Source organism: Calliopsis andreniformis, chromosome 5 (assembly GCF_051401765.1).
Source record: "Calliopsis andreniformis isolate RMS-2024a chromosome 5, iyCalAndr_principal, whole genome shotgun sequence".
NCBI classification, from domain to species: domain Eukaryota; kingdom Metazoa; phylum Arthropoda; class Insecta; order Hymenoptera; family Andrenidae; genus Calliopsis; species Calliopsis andreniformis.
In genome coordinates, this window is record NC_135066.1 from 16,038,820 (window position 1) to 16,065,573 (window position 26,754).

The window sequence follows — 26,754 nt, forward strand, 5'->3', positions numbered from 1 at the left end:
TCGCATTAGGAATAACAGTTCCACGAAAGAAAGGTGCAAGAAACCATCAGCCTTAAACGGGAGAAAAATGGTCTCGAAGCAGACGAGCTCGTAACGCAGCGTGGTAACGGTTTCAAGAATTTTTCACGTGTCAGTGGATCACTGGGTTTTCTAGCCGTTCCGTCTGCTTCATTTTTTCCACAATCCAGCGCGCATTCTAATCTCCAGACGATCTCCTTTCCTTTCTTTTTCGCTTATTAATTAATTGATTCGTCTGGCGATCAATCGAGGTTCGTATCTCGACAAATTGCAGGGAAACGATAGACCCATAAATCACGCGAAAGGTTTGGTATGCGATCAAGGCGAGCTTGGACACCTCGCCGTTACATCGGGTGCAAGAGAGTTGCGCGATGAAAGACATAATTGGCCACTCGTCGCGATGAACAGTCGCGGACGTAGGCGACAGGATGAGCATTTCGAAGGAGTTCGTTCCTTTCCATTCGAGTGCGCCAACGGTCGCGGTGCGCCAGGAACGAGTGTGGGAATTCTCAAGACGCCAGTGACAGTGACTCTAACGACGTGAAGGAAGGTGTGGAGCGAAAAACGAGGAAACTTATGGATGGGATCGAGCAAAAGCGCGAAAGACGGAGTGTTACCGCGGAGGATCCCCTGACGAGATTGTAATTGTGAACTCATGCGCGGTGGCTCGAATTCACGGGCAGAAACTCCAATTAAACGGACACCAGGGCTCGCTGGCGAGACGGAGAACGGACGTTCGATACGTGCGTATATCGAAGATACAGGACGATAAAGATATCATTCGCTTGCCATTCGAAATAGACGACGTTCTTCGAGCGTCGTAGAACGACGCGGGCATAAAACGTTGCCGCGTAAAAGTCTTAAGAACAATTTATGAATCTGCATGCCGTGAATATCTTAATAAAGCTGCGTCGTAAAGGTGCGCTTTAATCCCTTTGCCATTCGAGGAAGCGGTGCTCGGGGCCGTTTTATAAACGTCCCTTCCGTCAGGACGTCGCCTAGCGCCGTAATTACGCAAGCCTAAACACAATTGCGGGGGTAAAGACAATGCTGGAGATAGGGCGATATCGCTGAGGATATCGCGCGAGAAAAATCCCTCATTGTCCGAGGAATGTGGGCGTATCGCGCGAGATATCTGCCCGATAATGAGACAGATTTTACTGAGAGAAAGGCACGGGCATTAGAGGTACGATGCTATAAGCGCGCCGCTGTGAATGTTTTTTCCGAGGCATTGAAACAAATTAAGCGTAAGAAGTAATCTGTGGAAATGATCGTGGCAATATGATTCGAAGAAACTGCATTAGCAGTATCAGTATGTATGCAGGACACTGATTTGAATCGGAAACGAAAGGAACGCAGTGCTGGAGACTCTGATAGCGTTCCTTTGGTCGTGTCATTTAGTGCCAGTGAATAACTCTGATTAAAAGATAAGGGCACCGTGAGGCTCACAGTCCCACGATCTTCTTGAGGGTCGAGCAAGATTGAAGATGGTTGTGGCATTGTTTGTCATTGTTGAATCGTCGCCTTGAAGCATTGCAAATATTTTGATTGACTAACTGAAAATTGTTTATGTCTGTGTTTGTAAGAGATGAATAAAGGTCTCTGAAGTTAGAGAACAGTAAACAAAATGGGTAACGCGCGATCAGAGCCTTGCCGACGAGGTAAACCACTCTACCTGTTCTACCTTATCCACAGAACGTGGAGCATCGTTGCGGAACATAGGAAAGATCACGATCGTTCCTACGATACCGATCGTGAAACCGATTTATCATCGGGGTGTAGCGGCTGCAATGGGTGCGATTACCGACAGGACAGCCTTACCTTCGACAGGTAATGTAGTTTTACTGTTTATGTTATCTAGAATCGGTAGCTACAATAATCGATAAATCACAAACGATTATACTCGTCCATGCACGAATTAGAGGATATGATATACGCGATACGCGTGGCTATACACATAGCTAGGATAGGCTATAATATATATATATATGTATCATAGATATATTAAATTACAAATGTGATATAATGACTACAACTTAATTACAATTACAATCTTATACCTATTTACAGTTCATGTAGAGGTTACTGCTAGATGGAATCAAAGTTCGACCAATCTCCCTTTACGAAAGTCTTGAAAGCTAAATCTTAAATAACTAGTTTAAGGTTTAGATTTTAAGATATTTGTGAAAGGAGATCGATGGAACTTTGATTTCATCTATTTTCCTGTGACCTCTATAGGTCTTTATTTGCAGTAACCTCTACAAAGCTGCAAATTGTGAATAGGTATAAAGTTGTAATTGTAAAATAAATTGTAGATATTAGTGATTACTTCTATTATTTTTATTGTTGCACGCATAGTCGATCGTATCAATTTTTTTCAATGTGATTGCTTGAAATTTATTTCATAGACTTTCCTTAAATAAATTTTGAAAATCGCCGCCATCTTTTTCATGTATAAATCTCTATACAATAACTACCTACTAATATTTTACGTACAAGCATTTCTTATGTATAACTCGACATTGAAACAAGTTTAAGAAGATAAATAAAAAATACTCTTTTTATCCGCAGTAATATAAACATTGACAATGTAAATATAAACGTTAGATAGAAACGTGATTTTGTAGGATCTAGAACGTGATATTTTCTTCATATCATATTTCTATGAACTTTTTTGTACTATTATAAGATGATTATTAAAATATTGATCATATATTATAATGTAAAATTTCGAAATCTAACATTCTTTTAAAACATTCTATTACTGTGTCATTCTTCGATAAAGAAAATATTTATTATTGATCTTATGAAATTCGTCTCAAAAGTGTATGGTTGTGCATAAAAAATTTATAAACAATTTTAAACACATGCAAAACAAAAGAGTATGTACTTACCGAACCGCTCGACTTGCAGCATGAGTTGTGAATGCTTAAGCTTAAAGGTCCAAAAAAATATGCAACTTACAGAAACACACGCGGATCGATGATCTGTATCAGCCATAGGGAATACCTCGTTAGGGCTGAAATAAGACAAAAAAATATCCCGTACAATTCTATGAAGTTCAAGGAAATTTGTAATTACTTAAAATTTTCAGCTTATAGTTTCATTTTCAGACTCAATAAATTTTTAAACTTGATTTTTCCGAAAACAAAAAAATTTTATTCCATATATTTTTTCTATTTTTTTCATAAGGAAACGCCTCAGTATGTCCATATAAAAGATTGTTAAAATACGCAACTAAAAATATTTTTTAGTGATGGAATTTATGGATGTGCAGATATAGTATACTTAATTATAATAATATTATTGATGAATGCGCAAAGTTATATATACGTACGTATAAATTTCAACGTAAATATTTTTTGCAGCATTTGTTAAAAAATAAATAAGACGCTATAAAACACTAAATACTTCCAATATTGAATATCAAATATCAAGTACTACATGTATAAGTATTAGTATATATAAGTATAAGTAAATTATTTAAACATAACCAATAAACTTGACGTAAATTGCACAATCATAAAGGATTAACATTATATTAGAACAATTAAATTCAGACTTAAAAGAAGTCAATGAAATGTATAACTAAGAATATTTTTTAGAAATTCAAACCTTTCTTTCATTTGTTATTTAAAATATGTAAATGAAAAACATAATCTGTGCTTCTAATCACAAGTAAAGCAAATTAACACTTACAAATTTCTTTTCTTTTTGATATCTAAACCTGCTTTCACGAGATCGTTGAGTTTGGAATGTTTGAATAACGACATAAAGAATTAAAAACAAAACTTTAATAAAAGGATAATGAACGCGGCCGAAAGTCATAAACCGGCGAACAAAAGTAATTACGCTCGCGTTGTTAGAGGCTCAATACTCTCGAAGTAATTTACGATACATCACAAATACTAATTTCACATTCGTTTAAGTTTAAAGCGTAAGATAAACGAACAATTTACTTGATGTACAATTCTGGTTTAAAAAAGAAAATTAGAAACACACGCAATAAACACAAATCGTAGAACATATCGCGCGCGGGTACAGGATCCTCGATAGAATAGTCCATTATTGTCAAAGGGGAGGGAGGATGGAAAATAGATTTAATAAATGAACTCGTCCACTATCTAGGAACGATTTATTTGAAATGTAAATATTGTGTCAGTTCTTTTATTGTGTGACAATAACGATAAATAATTTGTGAATTATTTATTGTACTTTCAATAAGTACCTTAAAATTAAAATGTCTGATAAAGTGGTTTTTGGATATAAATAGTTTAATGTTTTTTTTTTCTTTAAACAGAAAATAACGAAGTGCATCGATTAATGACTTCTATAAAAATGATATCCACGTACAAAAAATTAATTATACTAGTTTATGCCTCTCAAAACCATTTAATTCTTTTTTTAAATATTTTTTTATGTATCAAGTAATTTGATATGACCATTTTATTTTTATATTGATAATTACATTTTGAATGTGTATCGTTCAAGTTAAAAAATAGAAGTCTTATTTCCTGTTATTATGCTAAAGAAAAAGATTTATACATACGCCATTAAACACCATTTTTCTTCTCTACTCTTTTGCCGTCACATCATCACATGTAAATATGTAATCTTGATTAAAAACTTTTTAAATTGTCGTTGAAAATGGTTCAGAATAGTCCTGCATCTAAATAAGTTTATTCACCTTTCACGCCACAGATGTCGCTAGAAGGTTTACTGCTTGCAGCACCGCGTGGCCATGCATGGTACTAAGAACTCAATGCATAGAATAGGATCTTCAACGTACTCAAAAAAGTGCTTCCTTTTAAATTTTTAATCCTTCACGATTCACACCTCTGAAATGACGTAAATAAATGATCAAACGTATTCCAAAATATAAATTAAAAACACTTTCTTAATTATTTATATAATTACCTATGTAAAGAATACAAATTTTTCTATTCCCAAGCTTTAAAATGATCAATTATCAACTAAATACTGTTTAATTATGAATGTACTTAATCGCTGCCTTTATCAAGATTAAAATCCTCAGTATACAATTATACCTCACAATAATGTCAAAAACGAAGCCTTAAACTTACGCATGCGCAGTTCCCTAAAACCACATCTATCATTCTCGAAAAACAAGCAAGTATATTTCGAATAAAAAATTCTTAATTTAATTAGCCTGAGACTGAAATTAAAACCGAATTCTGAATTCTGATATTAGGCTACTGTACAAGCCCTCTTGTTCTCCGTTACGCATTTAAGCTTAAAAGACTAGAAATTCATCGTAGAGGTTCGAATATCATTCGATGGTTTGAACTCGTGCTTGAATAACTGTTGTAGCCGTCTCGCGTCATTGGCGAGGATCGGATATTCCTAAAGCTAGTTTTACCACTCGATGTCCGTTTCGTGCTCATTCTGCATGCATAGGGCAAGAAAACGGCTGATTAGTGGCTACGAACTCCTCGCGTTTGTCCTTTCCGCCCCTCTACGTGACGCATCGCAGGATCAACCGAGACCTGGCTTACATTACGAGCAGGTGGAGGCGCCTGTGTCAGTAAACCTCCGGTCGTCTCCACGAGCGGATCGCATCGGCGAGTGCTCATCGTCCTTTCTGCTTCTCTTTCACGGGCTCCCGGCGTCTCGAAAAACCGTGACAGTTCGAACCAGTCGAGAAAATGAGCAGCGATTTCTGCTCTCGTGCTAGTTCGTGAAGAATGAATTTAGTTTCTTGTGACCTTTGAACCATGCGCCGGGACAGTTGAACAGGGAACACGCGTGACTCAGAGGGAATTCAGGTAACAGTATTGAGATTCTTTTTTTTTTAATCTAGTTTTTGGGAACATCTTTGAGAATTTAGACTCGATTGTAGTAGGTGAGGAAGAAAGTTCTGTCGTTTTTAGAATTAGTAAGATCTATATTATATTTTTTAATTAGAATAACCTTATCTATTTATGAATTGCGCGATTCTCTGCTAAGGAAAAGAGACTTCGTACATTATAGTTTTATAAAGTTGAGAGTTTCTATTAATTTTAATTGAACTAATTTTATGTGGATCTCAAACGCGAATGAATTTTCGCGATTTTCTGATACTAACCGTTTGGTGACGATGTGATTGCAAGCCTTTGCAAGTAGAATACTGCGAGACCATGGCATTGGCCATGAAACGTTAAGAAATGAGGAAAAAGTATTCTATAGAAATTTTGCAAGAATATTTAAAAGTTTGAAGTAATAAAGGGAAAACAAGAGACTGTCATAAATTATTTTTATACATGCGCAATATATTTCGTAGTGATGGAAGTAATAACTACACTACGGATACTTACGCAAATGAAAGAAATGGAATCAGTAACCAGAGATTTATTTTTACCTCGAATATTATAAAATATACTTGAATATTCTAACCTATATTTCACTTTATCTATTTTCTATATACATTTTTACATATTCTATTTTTTATACTACATATTTTATAGACTTAAATTTCTCACAACTGCAATTTATACAGTGGATATTTATCCACAGTGTAGTTATAGATCATGCAATACATCCAATTGAAATGTACACGTTTAATTATTTCTCAAATTTTTCAAAACATCAAACAATTCTGTCCTATAGCATACGCCAAACATACTATCACAGCAGATTCTAGTACTAGCGCAGGCTCAACGAAAAAGAACAATACTGCAAGAGTCCTATTCTGCACTTGATAGAAAGAGTACGCAGCATTGCGTGTCTCTGTCTATCTAGGGTAAAATCAGGCTCTCACAGTTTAGGGGTTTTTCGTTAAGCATGGCTAGTACTAGAGTCTACTGTGATACCATACTCTGTACATTTTCATTGATAGTACCTTGAGCTACTCGCGAAAAGATGCAAGCATAAATCGCGATGAATCAGTGCGCTCAGGGTTGCACACCTCTATACACACGTGCTGCACTGTTTCCTCTAACATCGCGTATGCCAGACGAAAAACCAGCCATAGTTATTTTCGTGCCAATTACGGCCAATTATAGAATTCCATTGCTTTTCGATGCAAAATCTACGACGGCACGTTTTCTCGCGTACGATCGCGAGTTTATTATTCCCGTGATTGTTGCGTACACACGCGGCCGTGTAGCACCGCGGTGACGGAGCTCCATTGTTCTCCGAATGAAAACCCCTTCTGGCAGCAGCTCGAAAAACAAGCCGTGGAATCGGGACTATTATTCTTCCACGACCTGTCCACGGTGAATAATAATTATGAAACGTCGCTCCGTGAGACGAAGAAACTACGGCGAAATGACTCTGAGCGGTTTTACTTCTGAACGAAGTTTGAAGTCTGCCATTTGACCATTTCTCGCGTCGAACGGTTTGGCTTTAGGTAACTTTTCATTCTGATATCGTTTCTGTGGCTCATATGTCCCACAGTGAATATAATATGAAGAAACGAAACTAAGAGACACAATTTTTATATTAACACTAATGGGATTCGTATAGAAGCGTTTGAAGATCTTATAGTAAAGATCTTCTTCAAGATAGATAGAGAGAATATCTTTCTTTTTTTATTAAAGAAAAATTTTAGTAGGATGAATATGACTCTGCTGACAGTGTTCAATTAAAATTTGGAATTTGAAAAAATTGTTGAAGTTGAGAAATTCGAATTCCAAAAATGAAAGAATTGCAGTAGAACGATTGAATGCTCTTTAGAACAAAATTTTAAATATGAAGGGATCTTGGAAACGCAAAATTTGATTTCTAATCGCAAATCTCTTAGCATACTGTCCCTCTCTTAAATGTGACCAGGTGCTTTATAATAGATCAGCGGAGAAGAATTGCGTAAGCGTAATCGTGGGCGGGCGTGTGCGAAAGTCGTGCGAACCAGTAACGCGAACTCGTGTGTGTAATTATTTAAGTCTGGAGATATTAATGACATAGGATTAGTCGAGTGTAATAAATTAGGCGTTTCTCAGGCGATCACTCTCTATACGAGAGTGAGAGGTTGAGTAGGCCAGAGGGCAATCTGTTTTCGGGTGATGCAGGATTAATTGTGCGGAGAGATTTTCGACCAGATTCACGTCAATCCGTGTCAGGGGCACTTCAAGTATTAAACTATGCGTGTAATAGCGTTGACTCGACACGCGCTGCGTTCCCTTTCGTTTGAGAATAATAAAGGGTGTCGGTGAACTGGTGATGCAAATTGGGACGGAGGTATTTTGCATAACTATATGAGTCGGTGTTCTGTATCAGATGATATCGAATCTTAATTTCATGTAAATCATTGATGAATGATTACGAATTATTAGTATCTAAATGTTTATCGATGAGATAATCGTGCAAATAATTATCAAGAACATTCAATAGAAAAAGTATGCTAGTGTTGTATCTACTAAATTTGAAAAATAATTAAATTCGATCTACAAGAGGGCAATCGAAATTGCAACCTATATACCATTTCTACCATAAGTAGGTAATTAATCTATTTGAACACCTCAGGGGAAGAGCATGATAAATCACATTTCCTAAATTTTATAGGAGAGCAATTTCAAAATTTGGAACAGAACGACAGGAAATAACAAAAACGAATCATGCAATAAGCGCAGCCAACATTCGAACAAGTTATTTTTCTGTAAGCTCATTATGAAATGAAAGCAGTTATATCTTGGAACTTATCAAGAGTTTCATCTTTTCAATCATTTTAGTTACCAGATGACATATAAAACAGAAAATGAACTTATCAAGTTCTTCCCCTTGTGGTCTTTATAGTTATTCTTTGTTAATTGTTCTTACCAACTTATATAGTTATTCCTTATTCACTTTATAGTTATTCTTTTCGAGGAGACAATTATATTTTAGGAATTAGAATCCAAACCTATAAATAAATAAACAGACCTTAGAAATTTACAAATTAAAAAATTCTTTTATATAATTGAATATTCAAAAATTTAAATATGTGAAATTTTAAAAACTTGAATATTTGAATACTAGACAGCTTAACAGTAATAATTCTCCTAGAATTTAAAATTGAAAAATAAACAAGTTCGTAGGGTCCTTCATAGTCCATACACAAAAGATCGATCGTTCCAGCAAGTAAAATCAGTGCTAACGAGGCCACGGTTGCCATACCTCAGAGTCCACGTAAATCGGCCGTTTCGACTGAGGATCTCGGATGTCTAACGGTGCTCGTGTTTTCGTGTCCATAGGTTCTCCGTGTCTCGGCGGTAATGATTTTATTAGCCGGCGTATGTGGCAATTTACGTAAATGCGCGCAACCACTTTTTCCTTCGGCTCGCGTAATCCGTTTCTTGGGACGCGGGTCGGGGACCGCATAGACGGCGACTCGTTAAATGCAACTTGTAACTTGCTACCAATTTACGTTGCGCTCGATGTTCCGAGCGATTTAATGCCTTCTGATGCTAATAAACCGTTTCCGCGGCCGCTACACCGTTCCGAAGTAATCGCGAGACGTATTTCGTTCCATGGGACGATCGATTAAAAGGGCGAAGCCCGCGGAAGCCCCACTATGGCTTCGAGCCAAGGAAAAGGGCTTCCGAGGCAACGGTCCCGCAGAAATCGGTGAAACTAGTCTAATCGGGTCTATCCTTTATGAAAACGCCATTAATACGCGGCCACTCGGCTGCTTTAAATCGGTTATCCCCGAGCAACCGAGTTCTGGCTAATGAACGGATATTAATTGGCTCCTTTATATGGCTTGTAATTACAGATAAGTGAGATAGGACTTATAAGTGAGATAGGGATCGTATTGATTAGGAGCAATCCTAGAAAGTGGCAAGGATGCAATTTTGTCGGGATGGAGAAATGCGTCGTGATCGTGTTATCAGCTTAATCTAGATCAGACGTGGGCATTATCCGAATGAAATTATTCGATTGGTTCAATTGCAAATTGTGTTGCTTGATCAAATAACGCTGTGATATTTCTGTTCGGTTAACTAGATCATTTTTGCGTTCTTCGTTCGTTGCCAACTGAATTTGTTTTATTTATTAGGAATTCATAGCTGTCTCTATAATATCTGGGATTTGCATAACCATCTTTCAAGTGTCAGGCAGTAATTTATTTCTGATTAATCCTGTACCTACGTTACCTTAGTCGAACAAGCAAATGACAAATAGTTAAATCTTTGAATTATTCTGTTATTTGTGTACTAAGGTTGCTTGCCTTGCCTTAATTAATTAAAAAAGACATTATAACATTTTTTCAAGTAATTTGTTTGAACTTGACATAAATAATCACTCATATAGAAACAACAATTACTCTAAATGTAAGTTTTTATTCGCTAACTTCCGCTCAGATCTGAGAACAAGATTTCGTAGTACAATGCGACAAGAAATGTAGCGCATTAGGTGTCATAATTACGTTTGTCACTGAATGCTCGACTATGTTTGGATTTTTGATGAAACTCATTTGTTCCATCTTCATTATTAGAAAAGGGAGCACTTTTTTCAATCTTTTCTCATATTACGCGAAGTAACCAGTAATATTTTGAAGAGGTCGAATTGTTTTCCTGAGAACTTCCGCTATATTCTAGTCTACTTAGCTTATTAATGAAGATAAGTCCGAGGAACCGCGATTCCTCTTCTACGTCGGATCAAACGATAGCATCTTGCACGATGATTTACACTGGCATTATTTTTTCATAGTAAAATGTTTGAAACTTAAGGGAGATGAACGCAGGATGTTTTCGATTTTAATTAGCTAGGATGAAGTAATCACGGAACACGTTTCACTTTTGATCGCACGTAATCCCATAGACTGAATCTCCTCCATTGCAGAAAAAAAGTTACAGAAGACGATTGGAATCGAATCTCGCATCAACTAAACAAGTTCTGTTAAAAGCGGTTACGAAAACAAAAAAGGAACGTTCACTCTATTAATCCTTCATGATCTCGCGATTCTAATCGAGATCTAGGAATGTAAATTAACGCGCACCAGTTAATGAATACGCATCAATTACGTTTATAATAATCCGGATGTGAAATGACGGGTATAACTGTGATAAATCTTTCCATACCAATTCAAACTAGATTACAATCGATTTAGTGGACGATTAGCAGACTAAACTTTCATGTCCATAAATTTTTTTTCATTTAAAACGCATTAAACTGCGTAAAGAGTAATCGTAACTTTTGTCAGGAATTTTAAAGCCGAATATCCGTAAAATTATATTTAAAAAACCATAAAGCTGACCAGGTTGTAAAATTTTAATTAGAACAGTCACCTTGCAGCTCATGAATAATGCACATGTAAAGTTAAAAAAGTTTTTGCATCTAATTGGTTTCCTTTTTTCTAAAACGTGAAAAGTACGATTTAATATATTCTTTATGCAATAAATTACCAGCAATATATTGTTTAAGTCGTTTTGTTCATAGAAGAGTTGTGAGTATAAATAATACATTAGCAATAAAACTATATCGAAAAGTGCAGTAGAAGCCCTACTTAAGATTCACAAACAAACATCGATAAAGAAATTCCGGTTTATATTTGAAGTGTCTTTTCAATATATTTCTCGATGCGCTGTTTCAAATTGTTGCTCTAATTGCATACCAGCTTAGAAAGTAGTTCAGGGACATCCAGAAGAATTAAGTGTTTCTGCTTGCTTGGCTCTTCGAGTTTAACGATCCGTGATAGAATCGTTTAGCGGTCGGGCCACTTCACCGTGACATCGCCGATCGAATCATCGAAAACGCGTAATATCAACCGTGTGTGTTAATCATAGATCAAGTGGTCGATCATTTACCTAGACTGTTCTGCAACGAAAATAAAACCGGGTGATATGTAGACCGTGATAATTGGAGAGACCTGAAGGCACGCGACAGTTTCTTTTTCTATTCTTCGCGTTTGCATCTCCAAGTTTCACCGCTTTTCTTGCCCGTGGAAAGTAAGAAAGTCCTTTCCTTTAATTGCAGCAACAAAATGATCCTCTTCGACTATTATCATTGATTGACTGAGCAGTGCTTTAACTGTTGGAGAGTGGTCACGCTCAGCTGTCATTGCCGATCAAATTTCAAACGTAGAAACGACAGGTTCGATATAGTAATTATCTCTGAGAAGTGATAAAGTTACTTGCTAATTACGTACTAAGAGGTATTTCTTATATGTAGGTAATGACTGTATCGAATTTGTAATTTCTATGTTTGAAATGTGGTCGGTAGCTGATGATCGGTGATGCTTTAATGTGATTACTCTCTTAGCAGACTAAGGTGGAGTGACTTAGAAATTTCAGTACTATTTCTGTATGTCTCTAGTACGAACAAATTTAAGTTTTTAAATTCTCAAATTTTCAAATTATTAATTTATGAATTTTTAATCTCGTATTAATTCTTGGAAATCTGTGGTTTGATTCTGAATAACCTTATCTTGTTTCCATGTTTTAGCCCCCAAATTACTTAACTATTAGAGATTTAATATAAAATTATTAAACTGATAGGGATTTCTGTGACCATTACCCTATTTATAGAATTTTCATGTGTAAGTAATGTTCTAATTAATCTTTAACTAGTGTCTGGTATTATACTAGTACTAAAGCCTACTGTAACAAGACTTGTAGTATTGTATAATAAAAAATGCTCAATAGTACCTAGATAGTAGGTACATAGAAAGTTCACAACTTTTCAGTTTGTGATATTTCTATAAATTCTCCATATGAAATACTAAAAATAGAGTAAACACAAATACTATGACTCACACCTTATAAAAATTCAGAATCGTGAAACCTTAGAAGCCCAGAGAAACTAAAAATGATCTAATAGAATATTATCAAAATTATGACTTCACGATCAAATGGCCGTTTTAAATCGCAGTAAATCGCGTGCGTGGTAATGCAAGTCGATGATTTATCGCTCGGCGAGATCGGCTGAAATCGTAAGTCGACCCGTCTTGGATGATTGAAAATAGTAATCGGAACGTTCGAGGGGTCTCATCGCAGGAAGTTGACGCGATGAACGACGAGATATTCGTTAGCGTGAAAGCTCGCGTAAATGTTCCGTGCACCCATTGATTGAGCGCGGTACACTTTTCTTCCTCTTGTTTGTCCCCTTCGCCCCTTCCTCTTCCGTTCGCGCGCGCGATATTTGTTCGTCGATGGTGTTGGTGTAGGAACAGGTTCTTCTCAGATGATCTAAACGCTGAAAAAATAGAAGATTCGCTAACCATAAATTAGATGATCGACCGAAAGAAATGTGAGAAACGCGGCGATTTGCGCGTAAACTTTCCTGGCGCAGCTATAATATGCGATACCACTATTATCGTCGTCATCGCCATAATCATTACGGTCATTACCATTCGTTAATTACCGCCGTCCAATTACGGGGCTGCGTCTTCGCATTTTTTCCTCTCACCGGGAACGCTTATTTTCGATTCCGTACACCGTTACAGTCTCAGTCGGGGATCGCGAGCGTGTGCAGATCCATTATTAAACAAACGTCGGCCATTTTGTTTCCATGTTTCCAACCTTGACGCGCAAAAATTGTCGAGAAACAGGGACAGCCAAATGGATTAATTAGAAGAAAGTCACAACCGCGAAGCAGGCTTTCTACTGGCAACTGTGTCCGTCAAGTCAAGTTATTTCGAATTTCAGACTACAAACGTAAGAAGTATCTATGCTTTTGAAAGAAAATTCCCTATATTTCACAACCCACTCATTTCATGAAATACTATATAATAAAGTACATATCTACTCGTAAAAAATGAAGTTTGAAATATCTTCAACAAGTCTTGAACAAATAATGTTAAATTAGTCGCGACTGATTTTTTCAACTATAATTTCAATTTTTTCACGAGAGTCGATGCAAATCAGTATGAAAATTGTCCATGAAATAGTGACGAGCGTTAGAAAAAGTCAGGACTAAAACGGCGGTACTGTGGCGGCTCGAGAAGATCGAACACAGTGTATTGTTCTCGAGTCGACATAAAACGACATGGCGTAGTGGCGTAGATGATGGTTCTCTGTTTTTACGAGACGCTATTCCTTCGGCGGCTTCCGGAATCGGCGTCGTGGATTCTCGACTTGAAACGCAAGAAGCAGACGATGATCGTTTTGCAGTAAAGGAGCAAACGGTCTGCGAACGGCCCATTAAATCGAACCGTGAACGATCGAGGAACGGCAATGAGATAACGATTCGTTCACGCTAACTCACCGCTACCGCATAAACTGATTCATTGTACAGGCTGTTGCGCAACAATGGCCCGAGAGTACCGTTCTCGTTTGTCATCGACTCGCACGCCAAATTTGGCACTCTCTCTCCTTGCAAAACCACGGTTACATTTCACGTGTGTTGCGTTACCTCGATGCAGACCTAGTCGTTCAGATAATTGGCCAATCCAATAACGAGTCAGCCTGTTCTTTTGTTACTGGCTTGGATTTATTGTGTCGAGCCACTACGGTTACTTGTGTACTTGTTTATTCTTATTGGGTAGGAAACGAATGGATCAACAGGACGAGATGATTGTTATTACAGAAATGCCCTGTTAAAGCTATGCTTTTCATCTCGAGTTATGGTTACGTGTGATATCCTTATCTCTTTTTTTTAATTGCTCGTAAGGGATTTCTGGTCTTACCATTTTTACGTATACGATACTTAATATTCAAGTGTTTAAATATGGAAATAATCCATGTTAAATACTCATATTTTCAGATATTCAGATTTTGGAATAAGTAGATACTATACATATGTATAGGTATGTACATACCAGGTCTTCATACTTCCTCCTGTGTTTAGATATGTACGCAGCTAAATTTCAAGAACCCATGCTACACCCTTTCTAATTGTAATAATTATTAATAGGACACCTTCCAATATTCAAACCAAGACTGTATTCCTAACATTTCAAAAGACTTCAAATCATATATCTACCTACACATCGCTTCTAAAAGTATTCGAGGTCCACTTGCAAGCACTGACGATCATCATTAGTAGTCCTCTTAAAAGTCTTCAAATCACCCCCATACAGGACAATTTTTCCCTCAATTACTCTCGAATCCCAGCGAGCTGAAGCCCTCCAGGAGCGCTCGGCTGTAAGCATTAAGAAGACGTCGACAAGATTGAACTGTGCCATCCAGCGATCTTCCAAGTTAGGATCCAGCTTATGGGAGCCGGCCAAATAACGATAAATCACGCGAGACCACCTTCGGGCGGTCGCGGTGCCTGTAAGTCGTCGCCTGGTGCTGTAAACGCGTCACGTGGGTGTAAGCACGTGTAGCAATGCCGCGGGTCCACGTCCTGCATGGGAAATCAGTCTGGCGTGCCTGAATTTCAGCCGATCGAACGTGAATTTCAGCGAGCGCGCACGACTTCCTCTCGCGCATTCCATGCCCGTTACACACGGCAGCTTGGCATTCCAGCGACGGAGTTCCTAAAGCCTCGTTCACAGTGGCTCGCTGCCTGCCAGCTGTAGGCAACGCGTTCGCCTCGATCCTTTGTCTCTGGAGGAGAACAAAGCTCGCGTCTCTGCTAACGGAAGTGTCGATTTTATACGCGAAATGACTCCCGTTGTCCTTTGGAAATGTTCTCACGCCATGTGAGCTGTTGTATTGGATGGGACCCAAAGAGCATGGGTTATAGTCACCTAGAGACCTGGAGGAAACGTAGAAGTTTCCCATGAGGACTAAGGGTTTCTCAAGGAATATTTGAATCCGATTGAAATCGCTCCTGCACGAATGAGCAGAGAGTGACGAGAGTGTGGTGTCGTTTGTTGACCTATTAACTGGTTCATCCAATTGACTGCTTAGAAAATTTCTCGGGGCAGTTAGAATTGTACGTTTTACGGTAATTATTTGAGAATCTAAAGAAGAGTAAAGTTTTCCCTGCGTAATGAGACTTGCTTCGAGACATGTCTCACGGATGGTGATGGGACCAGACCATTTTGAATCACTTTAACTGTTATTCGATCTTTGAAGAGACAGACAGGTTCGGAATAATTCCAAGTTGTCTCGATCACACAATTTACCTTGAGACAAGTTTCATCATGTAGAAAATATTTATCACTGGAAATGATGCTAAAAAAATATTCGAATGGATATTAAAAATAGATAAAATTTGGAAGTCCTTGACGATCTCACTTTTTCTAATTTTAATTCCAATTCTTCAGTATATTCAATAAGAAAAAGAATTTTTCTATGAGAATTTCATATTTCAATTTTACACGATTCTCATCTTCTAAATAAAGGCAAAATTAAAATTCGGAGATCGTCAAGGACTTCTAAATTTCATCTAAGTATTTTTTTAATATCCATTCGGCTTTTTGCTTACAGATTGATAATATTTCTCAATGAAAATTTGAAATAATATAGCTAAGAGATGTATATATATTTTAGCGAAAAAGGTTTTGACATCATTTCCACAAATAGTATTTTTAAAAGCCTCTTACACTCAAGCCGAGATTGAAGAAGACTATGGCAAAAAGGAAGACGGCAAGGGATGACTTATCATTACTTCTGAAGCACATCAAGACGCTACGATTTGCGCGAACTTGCAGGACAGGAACGGAGGAGAGGGACGCGATAATTTAGACGAAAGCATAATAACTCCAGCAGCTGTCGCGGCGAGTATTCATAGTCGAACCAAGTATTCGTCAAAGGTCGGGGAAGATTCTCTGCTCGCTCGAGTTCCTCGATCTATTCAGCCGAGTCTAATCGTGCAAGAAGCGTAAGCGAACGAGTCTCCGCGGAAATAAACGTTCGCTGCGCAAAACGCCGCGAATCGAAGCACGTAACGGTGCACACAGTAGTACAAGAGCCGCGAGAGACATTTTGCAGAGGGCTGTATATTATTCGGCTAAATGGTAGATTCTGTTATTTGTCTTTTGCAAGTGATATCGCTTATGTGGCTGACGATTTGATAAATCTTTGGAGATTTTGTAGAATAGCTAATAGTGTTCAATATGTATCTATCGTTTTGTTGGCGATTTTATTTGCCGATAACGAAGTATTAAATATGTGCTGAACATTTTTGCTATTTTACTGAAATTCTAAAAATTGGTGCCTAACACTTGCCCCTTCGTAGGCAATCTGGCAAATTGAACGTTTCTCAAATATTTGTTGAAATTTTTATTTTTGTCAAAAAGGCTTTTAAATTTTTTATTTAACCCATTTGGATCATTTGACGAGTTAAACTATATAGGTACTATGTAAGTATAGATACTATGAGATATTTAAGCATAATATGAATAGGGTTAATGAGCAATTGTGTTATACATGTATGTATGTATGTATATTAGAGACTTTGATAAGGCTATCAGAATTTTACCATAAAGATGTCTTGTTCCTGTTTAGTAAAAAGATAAGTACAAAATTTGAAATAGGTAAAAAATTGCCTAAAATTCATCGGATAAATGAAAATTAATCAAAATATAAGCTGAAAATTTAGACTACATTTTTCCATGATATTTTATTCTCGTATGTAAAGAAATGTAACAAAAAAGTGACTATAAAAGTTCATTGAGTGCCTATGCGTGCACTTGTCTTGGCTCGACTTGTCTGACCACGGACGAGTAGACTTCTACTTGTGTTGACATGCAATGTAGATAGCTCAATGGTTTCTGACCACTCAATTACGGATGCAAAGTGGGGAAGGTGCTCTGTTCCATGCATATTTCAACTCCACACGTTTGATGATTCGCATACGATTCGATGTTTCCAACTGTGTGAAAGTGGAGCATGCGTAAGATGGAGTGCCTTCTTCACCTTGAATCTGCGGTTGAATGAACAGAAACCATCGAGTCTCGTCGACATTGTATGCAGCACGAGTGGAAATCTACTTGACTGAGATGGAACAAGTCAAGTTGAGGATGAGATGAACATACACATATGTATTTGGTGAAATTTTACAGACATCTCTTTGACAATTTATTTATATCTAGCTTTATTTTCTTCAGCAAACTACTATTATTTCGCTATTAATCTTAATCGATGTTCCACTATACTCTTTATCATTATTATTATTCAGCCAAGTCTAATCGTGGGGTACTATTGTACCCCATTTTAGCAATTCTAAATAACAAAAATTTCGAATATTCGAATTTCGCTGAATCGAGGTTCTCTTCCAATATAAAGTATTATTTCTTAGATATTTTCGATCTCAAAGCCAGCTTCATTACATTTCATGAGCCAGCATTTGAGGAACGTATCATCAAAAATAAGCCATTACGTATAATCGTTCCTATTAACTTGGTTTGTAACGGGATTTATTAATATACAAAGCTGCCTAACTCGGAAATGGGTCAAACAGAGTAACTGTTGAACATTTCTTCCATTACCTTTATATCTGTAATTGAACTGTGAATTTTGAAATCCTCAACGTATTTAGCAGGACGATATGATAATAGATCATAAAAGTTGCAAAAAACTGGCACTTATTTTACCATAAATCTCTCCAATCTCGAGTTATATATTCCGGATTCCTTCTGCTCGTTTTTTGGCCCCCATCTTCCGTTTACGCGACGCTGACGACACGCTGGTGCACGTGTGCGCTCGTGGAGAGGATACAGTTATGCGCTTTGCGGAGAGAGATGGGACACAGGCAGACGGCGGATCCGTTTTGTAACTAGAGATTCATAACGGCACACGATCTTACAATAGACACTAGCCACCAGCCCAGGACGAACCAAATGACTTCGTAAGGCGGAATCGATGTCTCTCACGGGCCAGGAGATGCTGAACCGTTGTAGCAACACGTCGAAGTCGATAGCACGTGACGGAATAAAGTGATTTCCTGGACGAAAACCATAAGATTCTCGATACGTTGTGGTCTGATTCCGTGATACGTTCTAGTTTCTCGCATTGGGAAGAGGGATTCGTCACGTTATCTCAGAGTTTGATGAAATTTGTTTTTAATGGGAGTGTCTGCAGGCTATTTAAGGAGTAGATAGTTTTATTGATCTATCCGGTTGTAAATAACGACGCCACAGGAAAGAGATAAAACAATCTTAGAAATGCCCTGGGTTATTGTAGATTATTTTAACAATATTATGTTTACAATAGTATACGTATGAATGTATTGATACCTCGCTATGAGATCGTGACGTGTAACAAGCAATAATTGTATAAAGAGCAAGGGATGTCTTTCTAAATGTAATCCTGTGGTAGCTTACTCTTGTCTTATCGAAGGTGGGAATGACAGAAAACGATAAAATGAATGAGAGGAATTCAAGATATGCTGGCGATAACTATGAGCTTGTATCAAGGAAGTGCTGCAAAGATTATTTCCTTGAATTACGTACATATATTTCTCAAGTCTATCCTTTTTAACATAGTATTAAACGTTAGATGCTATAAAAAAATAATCTTAAAGAATTTTAATTCTCTAATCATTTGATATCGTCCCGTAAATTGATGAAAGCGACGAAAAACGGCTGATTTTTAAGCGGGTCCAATCATTAACAACAACAAAATTCGAGGTTAAAGACGATCTTCGAGCACTTACAGGGTCAGTATACTTCGGAGCATCACGAAACGCGCGTTAAAAGACCGGTTCTCTAGAAACCGACCATGATAACTACGTAAGAGGATATTTAATAAATATTAGAAGGTAATCCGGTCAATCAGAAAAACTGATACGATCACGATAAACTGCGAAAGTCGTAGCATACACCGAGTAGTGGATATTAACATGATTCGTTCAATTGCGTAACGGGACACGATAATTCGATAGATAATGGCAATTAATATCGTGGCAGTGTTATCGAGGGAACACCTTGGGAACGTTTCGAACGTTATACCTGGATGAAAAGTACGGTTGTAAGAACACGTATGCGACAACAGAATTTGTAATATTAATTACCAGGGAAGACGTAGGGACAGAAGCGAACGGGGATGAAGAAGAGGACGGAAGAAGTTGTACCATTCTCCTCGCGAATTACGATATCAATAACGAGGATCGTGTCGCCGTGATAGAGGCTAATTAGCGGTTAACCCTTGCGTACTGTTGGAATAATTACCACACTGAAACAGTTCAGGTCGAATTCGATCATATCGAAAAAATATTATGATAAATATTGAAATAAATCTGCTCTTCATTTATACATATTATTTGTAACAAGTGGTTTACTGCAAACGTAGAATATTTTTTTTATTTTGTTTTTCATTTGAAAATTATGAATATCTGTGCTTAGCTCACTTAAACAGCTGATTTATATCGAATCAAGATGTTAATGTAAAACTAGATTACAATCAATATAGCTTGTTTTAAAAAGTAATAAAAATTTTCATTTACGTCAGATTCGCGTGTACACTACCACAGATACAAATACGTACACGTATATGTACATCTCTTTCAAGTAGTGTTGATAAAAGTCATCAAATTTCATAATGTGAATTAATGTCTCGTCAAAAAGTTATGTCTATAGTTGTAAGGTAAAACGAGCTATGTCGCATTTTCGAAAAATTCAAATTAAGGCCATAATTGAGATCTCGAATATAGAATTTATATTTACAAGAAGGAGAAAGGACATCAAAAGAGTTTTTTCACTTCAAAATAAGGATTCAAAAAGGCACAAGTCCATAAGACAGTACTGACGTTCAAGACTTTAAACGCCAACATCTTTTAAACAAAAACATATGACCCAGGTCATTTTGCCTTACAACCACACATATAATACCAAAATTCGATTTTATATTATATTAACTCGAACAGTACTCGGACAGTGTACATTTAAGAAAACAAGGTGAAGGCTATATCACCACTTTATTAAATCCTTGGATGGCAGGCGATCGCTGGGACGACAAGGAACCTGGCAAGCGTCGGCCCATCGTAAAAGTAACACGACCACTTCCCTTTCAGACTTGCAAGTTGTCTCGCAAATTGTCTCGGCGGAGAACGCGTCGGACGTCGTTTCACTGGCTACAGAAAAAATGGCGATCCAGTGGTCGATCTCTTTTTGTGGAAAACGGAGACGCCTTGCGTTAGAAACTGCCATGAAACGCGATCGGAGACACACGACAGGGTAGAAAGCAGTAGTTTCACGCACCTTAATGGGTTAATAACGATAATCTCAGCAGCCGGGCCATCCTCCTTGGTCGACGATACTTCAGAGGAAAAATGGTTACGCCTTCCGCCAGTGATTCCAGCGAAAAGCATTTTGGACCCTCGGGTAGAAAGCAGCGTGTGCGTGTGGAAAGAAGCGACGACCAATGGGCGTACCTCGATTCTTGCTCGAGCATTAATGACTTCAATTTCCTGTGGATACAACGGCACGCATCAACGCACGAATCGTCTCCTCTTCGAGTAACGATTACAGTGGTATCGTGCCGATTCTAGCGAATCGAAGGATTACCATCCTCATAAGCAATAACTGGGAGCTTTCTACTTTGTTACTATGGCTGTACCTTCGCATGCCGACAGCCTTCAAATCAGTTCCAAGAAGAAAAACTGGTTTCCTCGTGGAATTAGAATTACGTAAAGCTCGTATCCAAAGATCGTACCTGGAAGTTGACTTAATTGGCGCCAAATAGCAACTAGTCACGCTACGAGCACAATTCATTCAAACGTTATCCAGTACGTTTAAGCGTGACCGAGGCTAGAATACTGACAACCAGCTTATGGAGCGCTGAATAATATTTAAACGAATCACGATCTTACCCCGTGACTGGATCACAATTGTAAATCAAGCCTCTGGGAGTCGTACCTGCAGATCCTCCAATGGGAAGCTTCAGGTCTATCTTAGCCGAGGGAATCCAATAAGTTTTATTCTAACGAGCTCACATTCAGAAGAATTCTTTAGTTCACACGTAAACAAACTGCTACAACCATAGTTCACTGGGTTTATTTATGTACTTCTATGAGACTTGTAAGTCATAGGATACGCTGGATCTATATTGTAAATGAGCCACACCTTCGACTCCTATCGCGAAAGTGTACTTGTTGCCACTTTCGAACTCGTGCATTCAGCGTGACACCTCTATGAATGACTATGGTAACAGATAACGGTTCCTACAAATCCTTTAACGCGTGTAATCTGAAGGAATTGCATTGCTATTAATGTACATACAGAGAAATGGTATTTATAATCTGACAAAAATGTATTATTTCGCGAATCATGAATTTCTGTGAGCAACTAAATAACAAACATTTCCAAAACTTTTATTTATTGTAGCTACTTGTTCCAGAGGAACACTTGGAAGTTCCGTTACTTTAAAAGACGTACGAATTCTTTTCTGCAAGCTTAGAATCTTGATCACGCTTACATACATTAAAAACTTTAATATACTTATTTAATTCGCTTTCCATATTTATAAATACTAAATTGCACACAGAAATTGTTAATATATTACGAGTTACAGTCTGCTGCAAAAAGTGTCTAACAGTACCCTCCAGTACTCTGGAGTTTCCTAATAAAAGCACCGATTACAAGAAAAACCTGAAATGAGAGGCAATATTCTGAACTCCCACAGTGGAGTAACTCAATGACCATATCAGCCTTGCATCAAGGATGTGAAAATCACTGCCGCTCCTAATGTACTTAGCGTTAATACTTCCACGCTAACCGCGCATTAGCCCGCAAATTAAATAAACCTGCCACATTTGGATATTACAGGTTCAGGGTTAATGAACTAGGGAGGCACGACCGGCCTTTTTGAATGCATAATTTATCGCGATGAGGGCAGTGTTTACGCGGGCTCACCGTTGACTCGTGTCGATATTACCGCGGCAAAAATGCAGTTAGCGCGCTGCTCTATGTTTAGACGGTCCACGATCTGACTACAGCCGAGTCGTAATTCTCTTGGTGTCCCTGTTGCACGGCCACGAACAACGTATTATTTCGCGTTGCACTGACTCTCGCGCGTCATGTTTAATGCGATAACAACTAACAATCAGCCGGGTCTACGCACGCGCGTATGAAAATGACCGACGAGGAAAGTGTTGCCTTCTCAGCCCCGCTGCAAATGCGCCTCGAGTGGCGGAATTTCTTTGGAGCTGGTTCAGCACGTAAAAATAATGAAACGCGCAGCGTAGACGATTTAGTGCAGTTTTTACGCGAGAGAAATTTGGGAAAGCCAGGCATACGTTGTCGTTGAGGACAGTTTCACGTGGATTCTTCTCATATACTGGATTCCCTAGGCGGATTTAGGTAGAATTGTGCACAATTTCACCATATCATTCTTCGAAAATGTTCGTTTAGTGAATTTTTCAGGTGACTCGTAGGTATAACTGAAGATGTTATTTGGTACTTGGTTTAAATTAATAGCTGAAGACATGATTTTTAGACTAAATACCGAATCACACAAATATAGCAGATAAGACGAAGTTCAGTGATAGTGTTAATATTGAAGCTCATAAATTAGAAAACTTATTAATGAAATAAAAAGTAAGATCGACCAAGTTGTTTTTAGCAAAAGTGTTAACTGCTTTCTAAAACGTAATTTTTTATATGTACTAAAGTTTCTTTTTTCTAGAGACTTTATATCACTGCTAGTTAGCAATTCCCATTCCTACTTCATAAATTTCTTATGCTTGGCAGATTTCAGAACACTCGCGAAATCCTCTACAGACCAACATTAAACTCTTCTCTAACAAATCACATGGAATGATCGCAGTAACTCGACTGAGAAGTCTAAAATTTTATACACATGCACAGAGTGGTTTGAAACAGATCCACGAGCAATTAGTTTCACTTAAATCTCCTCTGTAATGCAGACCTGCACGTTTTACGTTCGTGCAAGTACAAATCACAAATGGATCCACGCGCATACTTTCGATTCTATCTGGGTGATCGTTATCAAACCGTCGAAACTTTTCCCTGGAAAGAGAAATGAGCAAAGGAGAAGGCGTCCGCGGTTGATTCGCGGATGCACTACTTTCTTTCATCAAGGAGCTTCAGGTTGGAGCGTTATCTTCGAGGAGGCCTGTCCTGGTTGTTTATAATCGTCAACTATGTGTTTACGACCATCATTTTCAGTTGGCCGAGCGAGCATTTACTGGACGATATTCAAATAATCTCGATCGTTGCTCGCTCGAGCGAGTCGAAGCCAACAAGATGACCAGCGAGATCCAATCTCACATTTATTATCCTGGACCGCGGCGGCGGCGGCAGTAGCTTCTCCCTCTCTTTTCTTTCCCCTCCCCCCCCCCCCCCTTCCCCTTCACGGTACTTCTTTTTTTTTTGTTCTTCATTTTTACCCCTGTCCCAACCACGGTAGCGATTCGTGGAATACTGTAATCAATACACGCAACCAAGATCCTCGTGCGTACGTCCTGGCGCATCCTGGAGTACGTGCTCATCCTAGATCGAGGTCAACAAGATTTTTTTCAGCCGGTTCGTCATGCGTGACGGTCCCGTGAGAAGCGACTACGTTGAACCATCGCTGGTATTAAGAGTTTTATTGGGATCTTAAATCTTCGCTTGGAATTCTTCGATATTCTACAACGGTCTCGCGCGCTCTGACTGTGCTTTCGTGAATAAGTTTAGATCAGAAATCCTTCTCGATTTCATTGAACAATATCGTGCTGTTACTTTACTGTTAGTAGAGAGCTGTTTACTTGTGAAAGAGTTTCCTCAGCTTTGAGCAGAAAGAAAATGTTTTCGAGTAGGTACTTTATGTGAGGATCACACGAAATATGAAATTGTATTTATTTTAGAAATGCATAAGATTGTGTTTATGTTATTTCTTCTTCGATATCATTTTCATAAATTGTTTAAAGAAATCGCCTTATCTAAATGAGAGCAATTTTATTAATTCGTTCAATTATATTCTTGTTAAATTTTGAATGAAATTAGGTATACTTGTATCTAGATCTTGTTGGCGATGTTATATTTTTCTTTGCTTTTTCTCATTTTACATGTCTAACAATTTTCTAAATTTTCTATCTTCTCTCTGCTGGCCAAATTTCAAAGAAAAAATTCCCTTTGAACGTTAAAGTCAGTCTTGCTTTTAAGATTTATTATTAAAAGGAATCTTCATTGTTGTTTCACTAGCGTTTACGTACAAAATATAGAGTGCAGTCTTTAGAAAGTGGAGGTTGCAATGGTAGAAACATATACACGGTAAACGTAGCCACCTGAAGATCTAAATTCGCAGATAATGGAAGGCAAAAATACCAACAATTACCTACCACAGCTCCAACGCGACCATTATACCACTGGTAAAAAAAATGGCTGGGTTAATCGTAGATTAGCCTTTTACGCCAAAGAGAGTTGTTGCCAGACTAATTATCATCCAGGAAGGATCTACTCGTTCTTTTCTTGCTGCAACGCGAGCGCTTCTGTGCACCATTTTCGTATACCACGAGAATGCAGCAGCTCTATTCTCCGTACTTGTGTTTACAGTTTTCTTAATTCGAGCAATTATCGTATTTCACAGAACCAACGTTTCGTACATTCATTTACAGAAAAATCTCACGATCGTTTCTACACTCGTATGTCTATTCTTCATCTTCTATTATAATTCATTTCAAGTAATATCTGTGGGTAGAAGGTAAAATAGCATAAGTCCATTTTTCCAGAAAATTCAATCGATGGCTTCCCTGAACATATGAGACAGAGCTTATGTTTTTGACAAAAGTACATCAGTTGAATTAAAAGAACTTTCTTCTCGAAGAACAAAATTACAATAAAATGCTAGTCTATAAAACAGACTTCAGATTCCAAAACTTTGGATGTCAATGTCTGGAAAATCGAAATACATGATTTATATCCTTTGGCTATACAATCACAGATATATTGTAACTTGGCTAACTGGTCTTTCCATTAAATTCGCTATTGAATCCTCAATTAGCATCGATTGATATCAAGAATTAATGTTATAAAAATCCCGTTAAATATCCTAGTATGTATCATCTGAGTGGCCATTGGGAACCATCAAAGGATCATTACGAAACAGCGTGAGCTTCGTATTACTTTATTGCCATCGACCTTCTGAGCAGAGATTCTTAGACACTACGCGCATTTCACGGCAACTGTGTGTTGATGTTTACCGTTATTTTCAAGGACTGCTTAGAAATCTTCAGAACATACAGAATTTTAATCTTATTAAAGCACCATCAATCACATAAATTCATCATCTCTTTTCTCTGGGAAATTCAGTAGTAAGAAGGTTTCTTTCCAATTAGAAAGTGTGAAACTCTTATTGTTAGTACGCACTTGATTCTTAGTCAGCAAACATAGTTTACTCTAGAAGAAAACTATATTAAATATATTCTGCTATTTATTTCAAAAAATTATAGATTTGGAAGGAGTGTGTCGAATCAATAATTTAAGTTAATAATGCATGTGTATAAAGAATGCTAAGTACTTTTCATTAATCACCCAACTAAGTACATATACAAAATTATACGAAAATAGAATCTGCCAGGTACAGAATAGAAGCTACACTTTCAACAGTAAAATCGATTCAACATCCACGAGTGAAATGACATTTCGCATAAACCAAGGAAATATTTAAATAACCAGCAAACCGTCTAACAAGACATCGATTACGAAACGTTTAGAGTTCCCTTCGAACGGATCCTCCAAGCTTTCGTCACATCCCGCTCAGCTATTAACACTTCATTAGCATAGAATGAGACCGTTAATTGGCCACGAATTGCTTCCCACGAAAATCGTCGACGACGAAGGATAAAAAACGGAAGAGGTTGCGCAAGAAGGCTGGCGTTTCGCGGAGGACAAGGGGCCAAGCGCCTCTGGAAATATCTGGAAGCGTTTTTCCGCCGTCAAAGGGGGAATGCGAATCGACTTCTTTCTCGGTCGCCTGAAGATCAGGTATGGAAGATCAACTGCACTTCCGGGCGTCGGTTAGCATTCCACCGTAGCGGAGAACTCCGGTG

At 37.9% G+C, this 26,754-nt stretch overlaps 1 protein-coding gene across 1 annotated transcript in view; it reads left to right on the forward strand.

The window, feature by feature from the left end:
- Positions 1 to 1,645: 1,645 nt before the first annotated feature.
- The window catches only part of Mwh (multiple wing hairs), a 58,742-nt gene continuing 33,633 nt past the window's right edge, over positions 1,646 to 26,754 (forward strand). The window contains exon 1 of the mRNA XM_076378086.1: positions 1,646 to 1,848. Coding sequence (XP_076234201.1) covers positions 1,646 to 1,848 — 203 coding nt within the window. The remainder of the gene's footprint in view (positions 1,849 to 26,754) is intronic.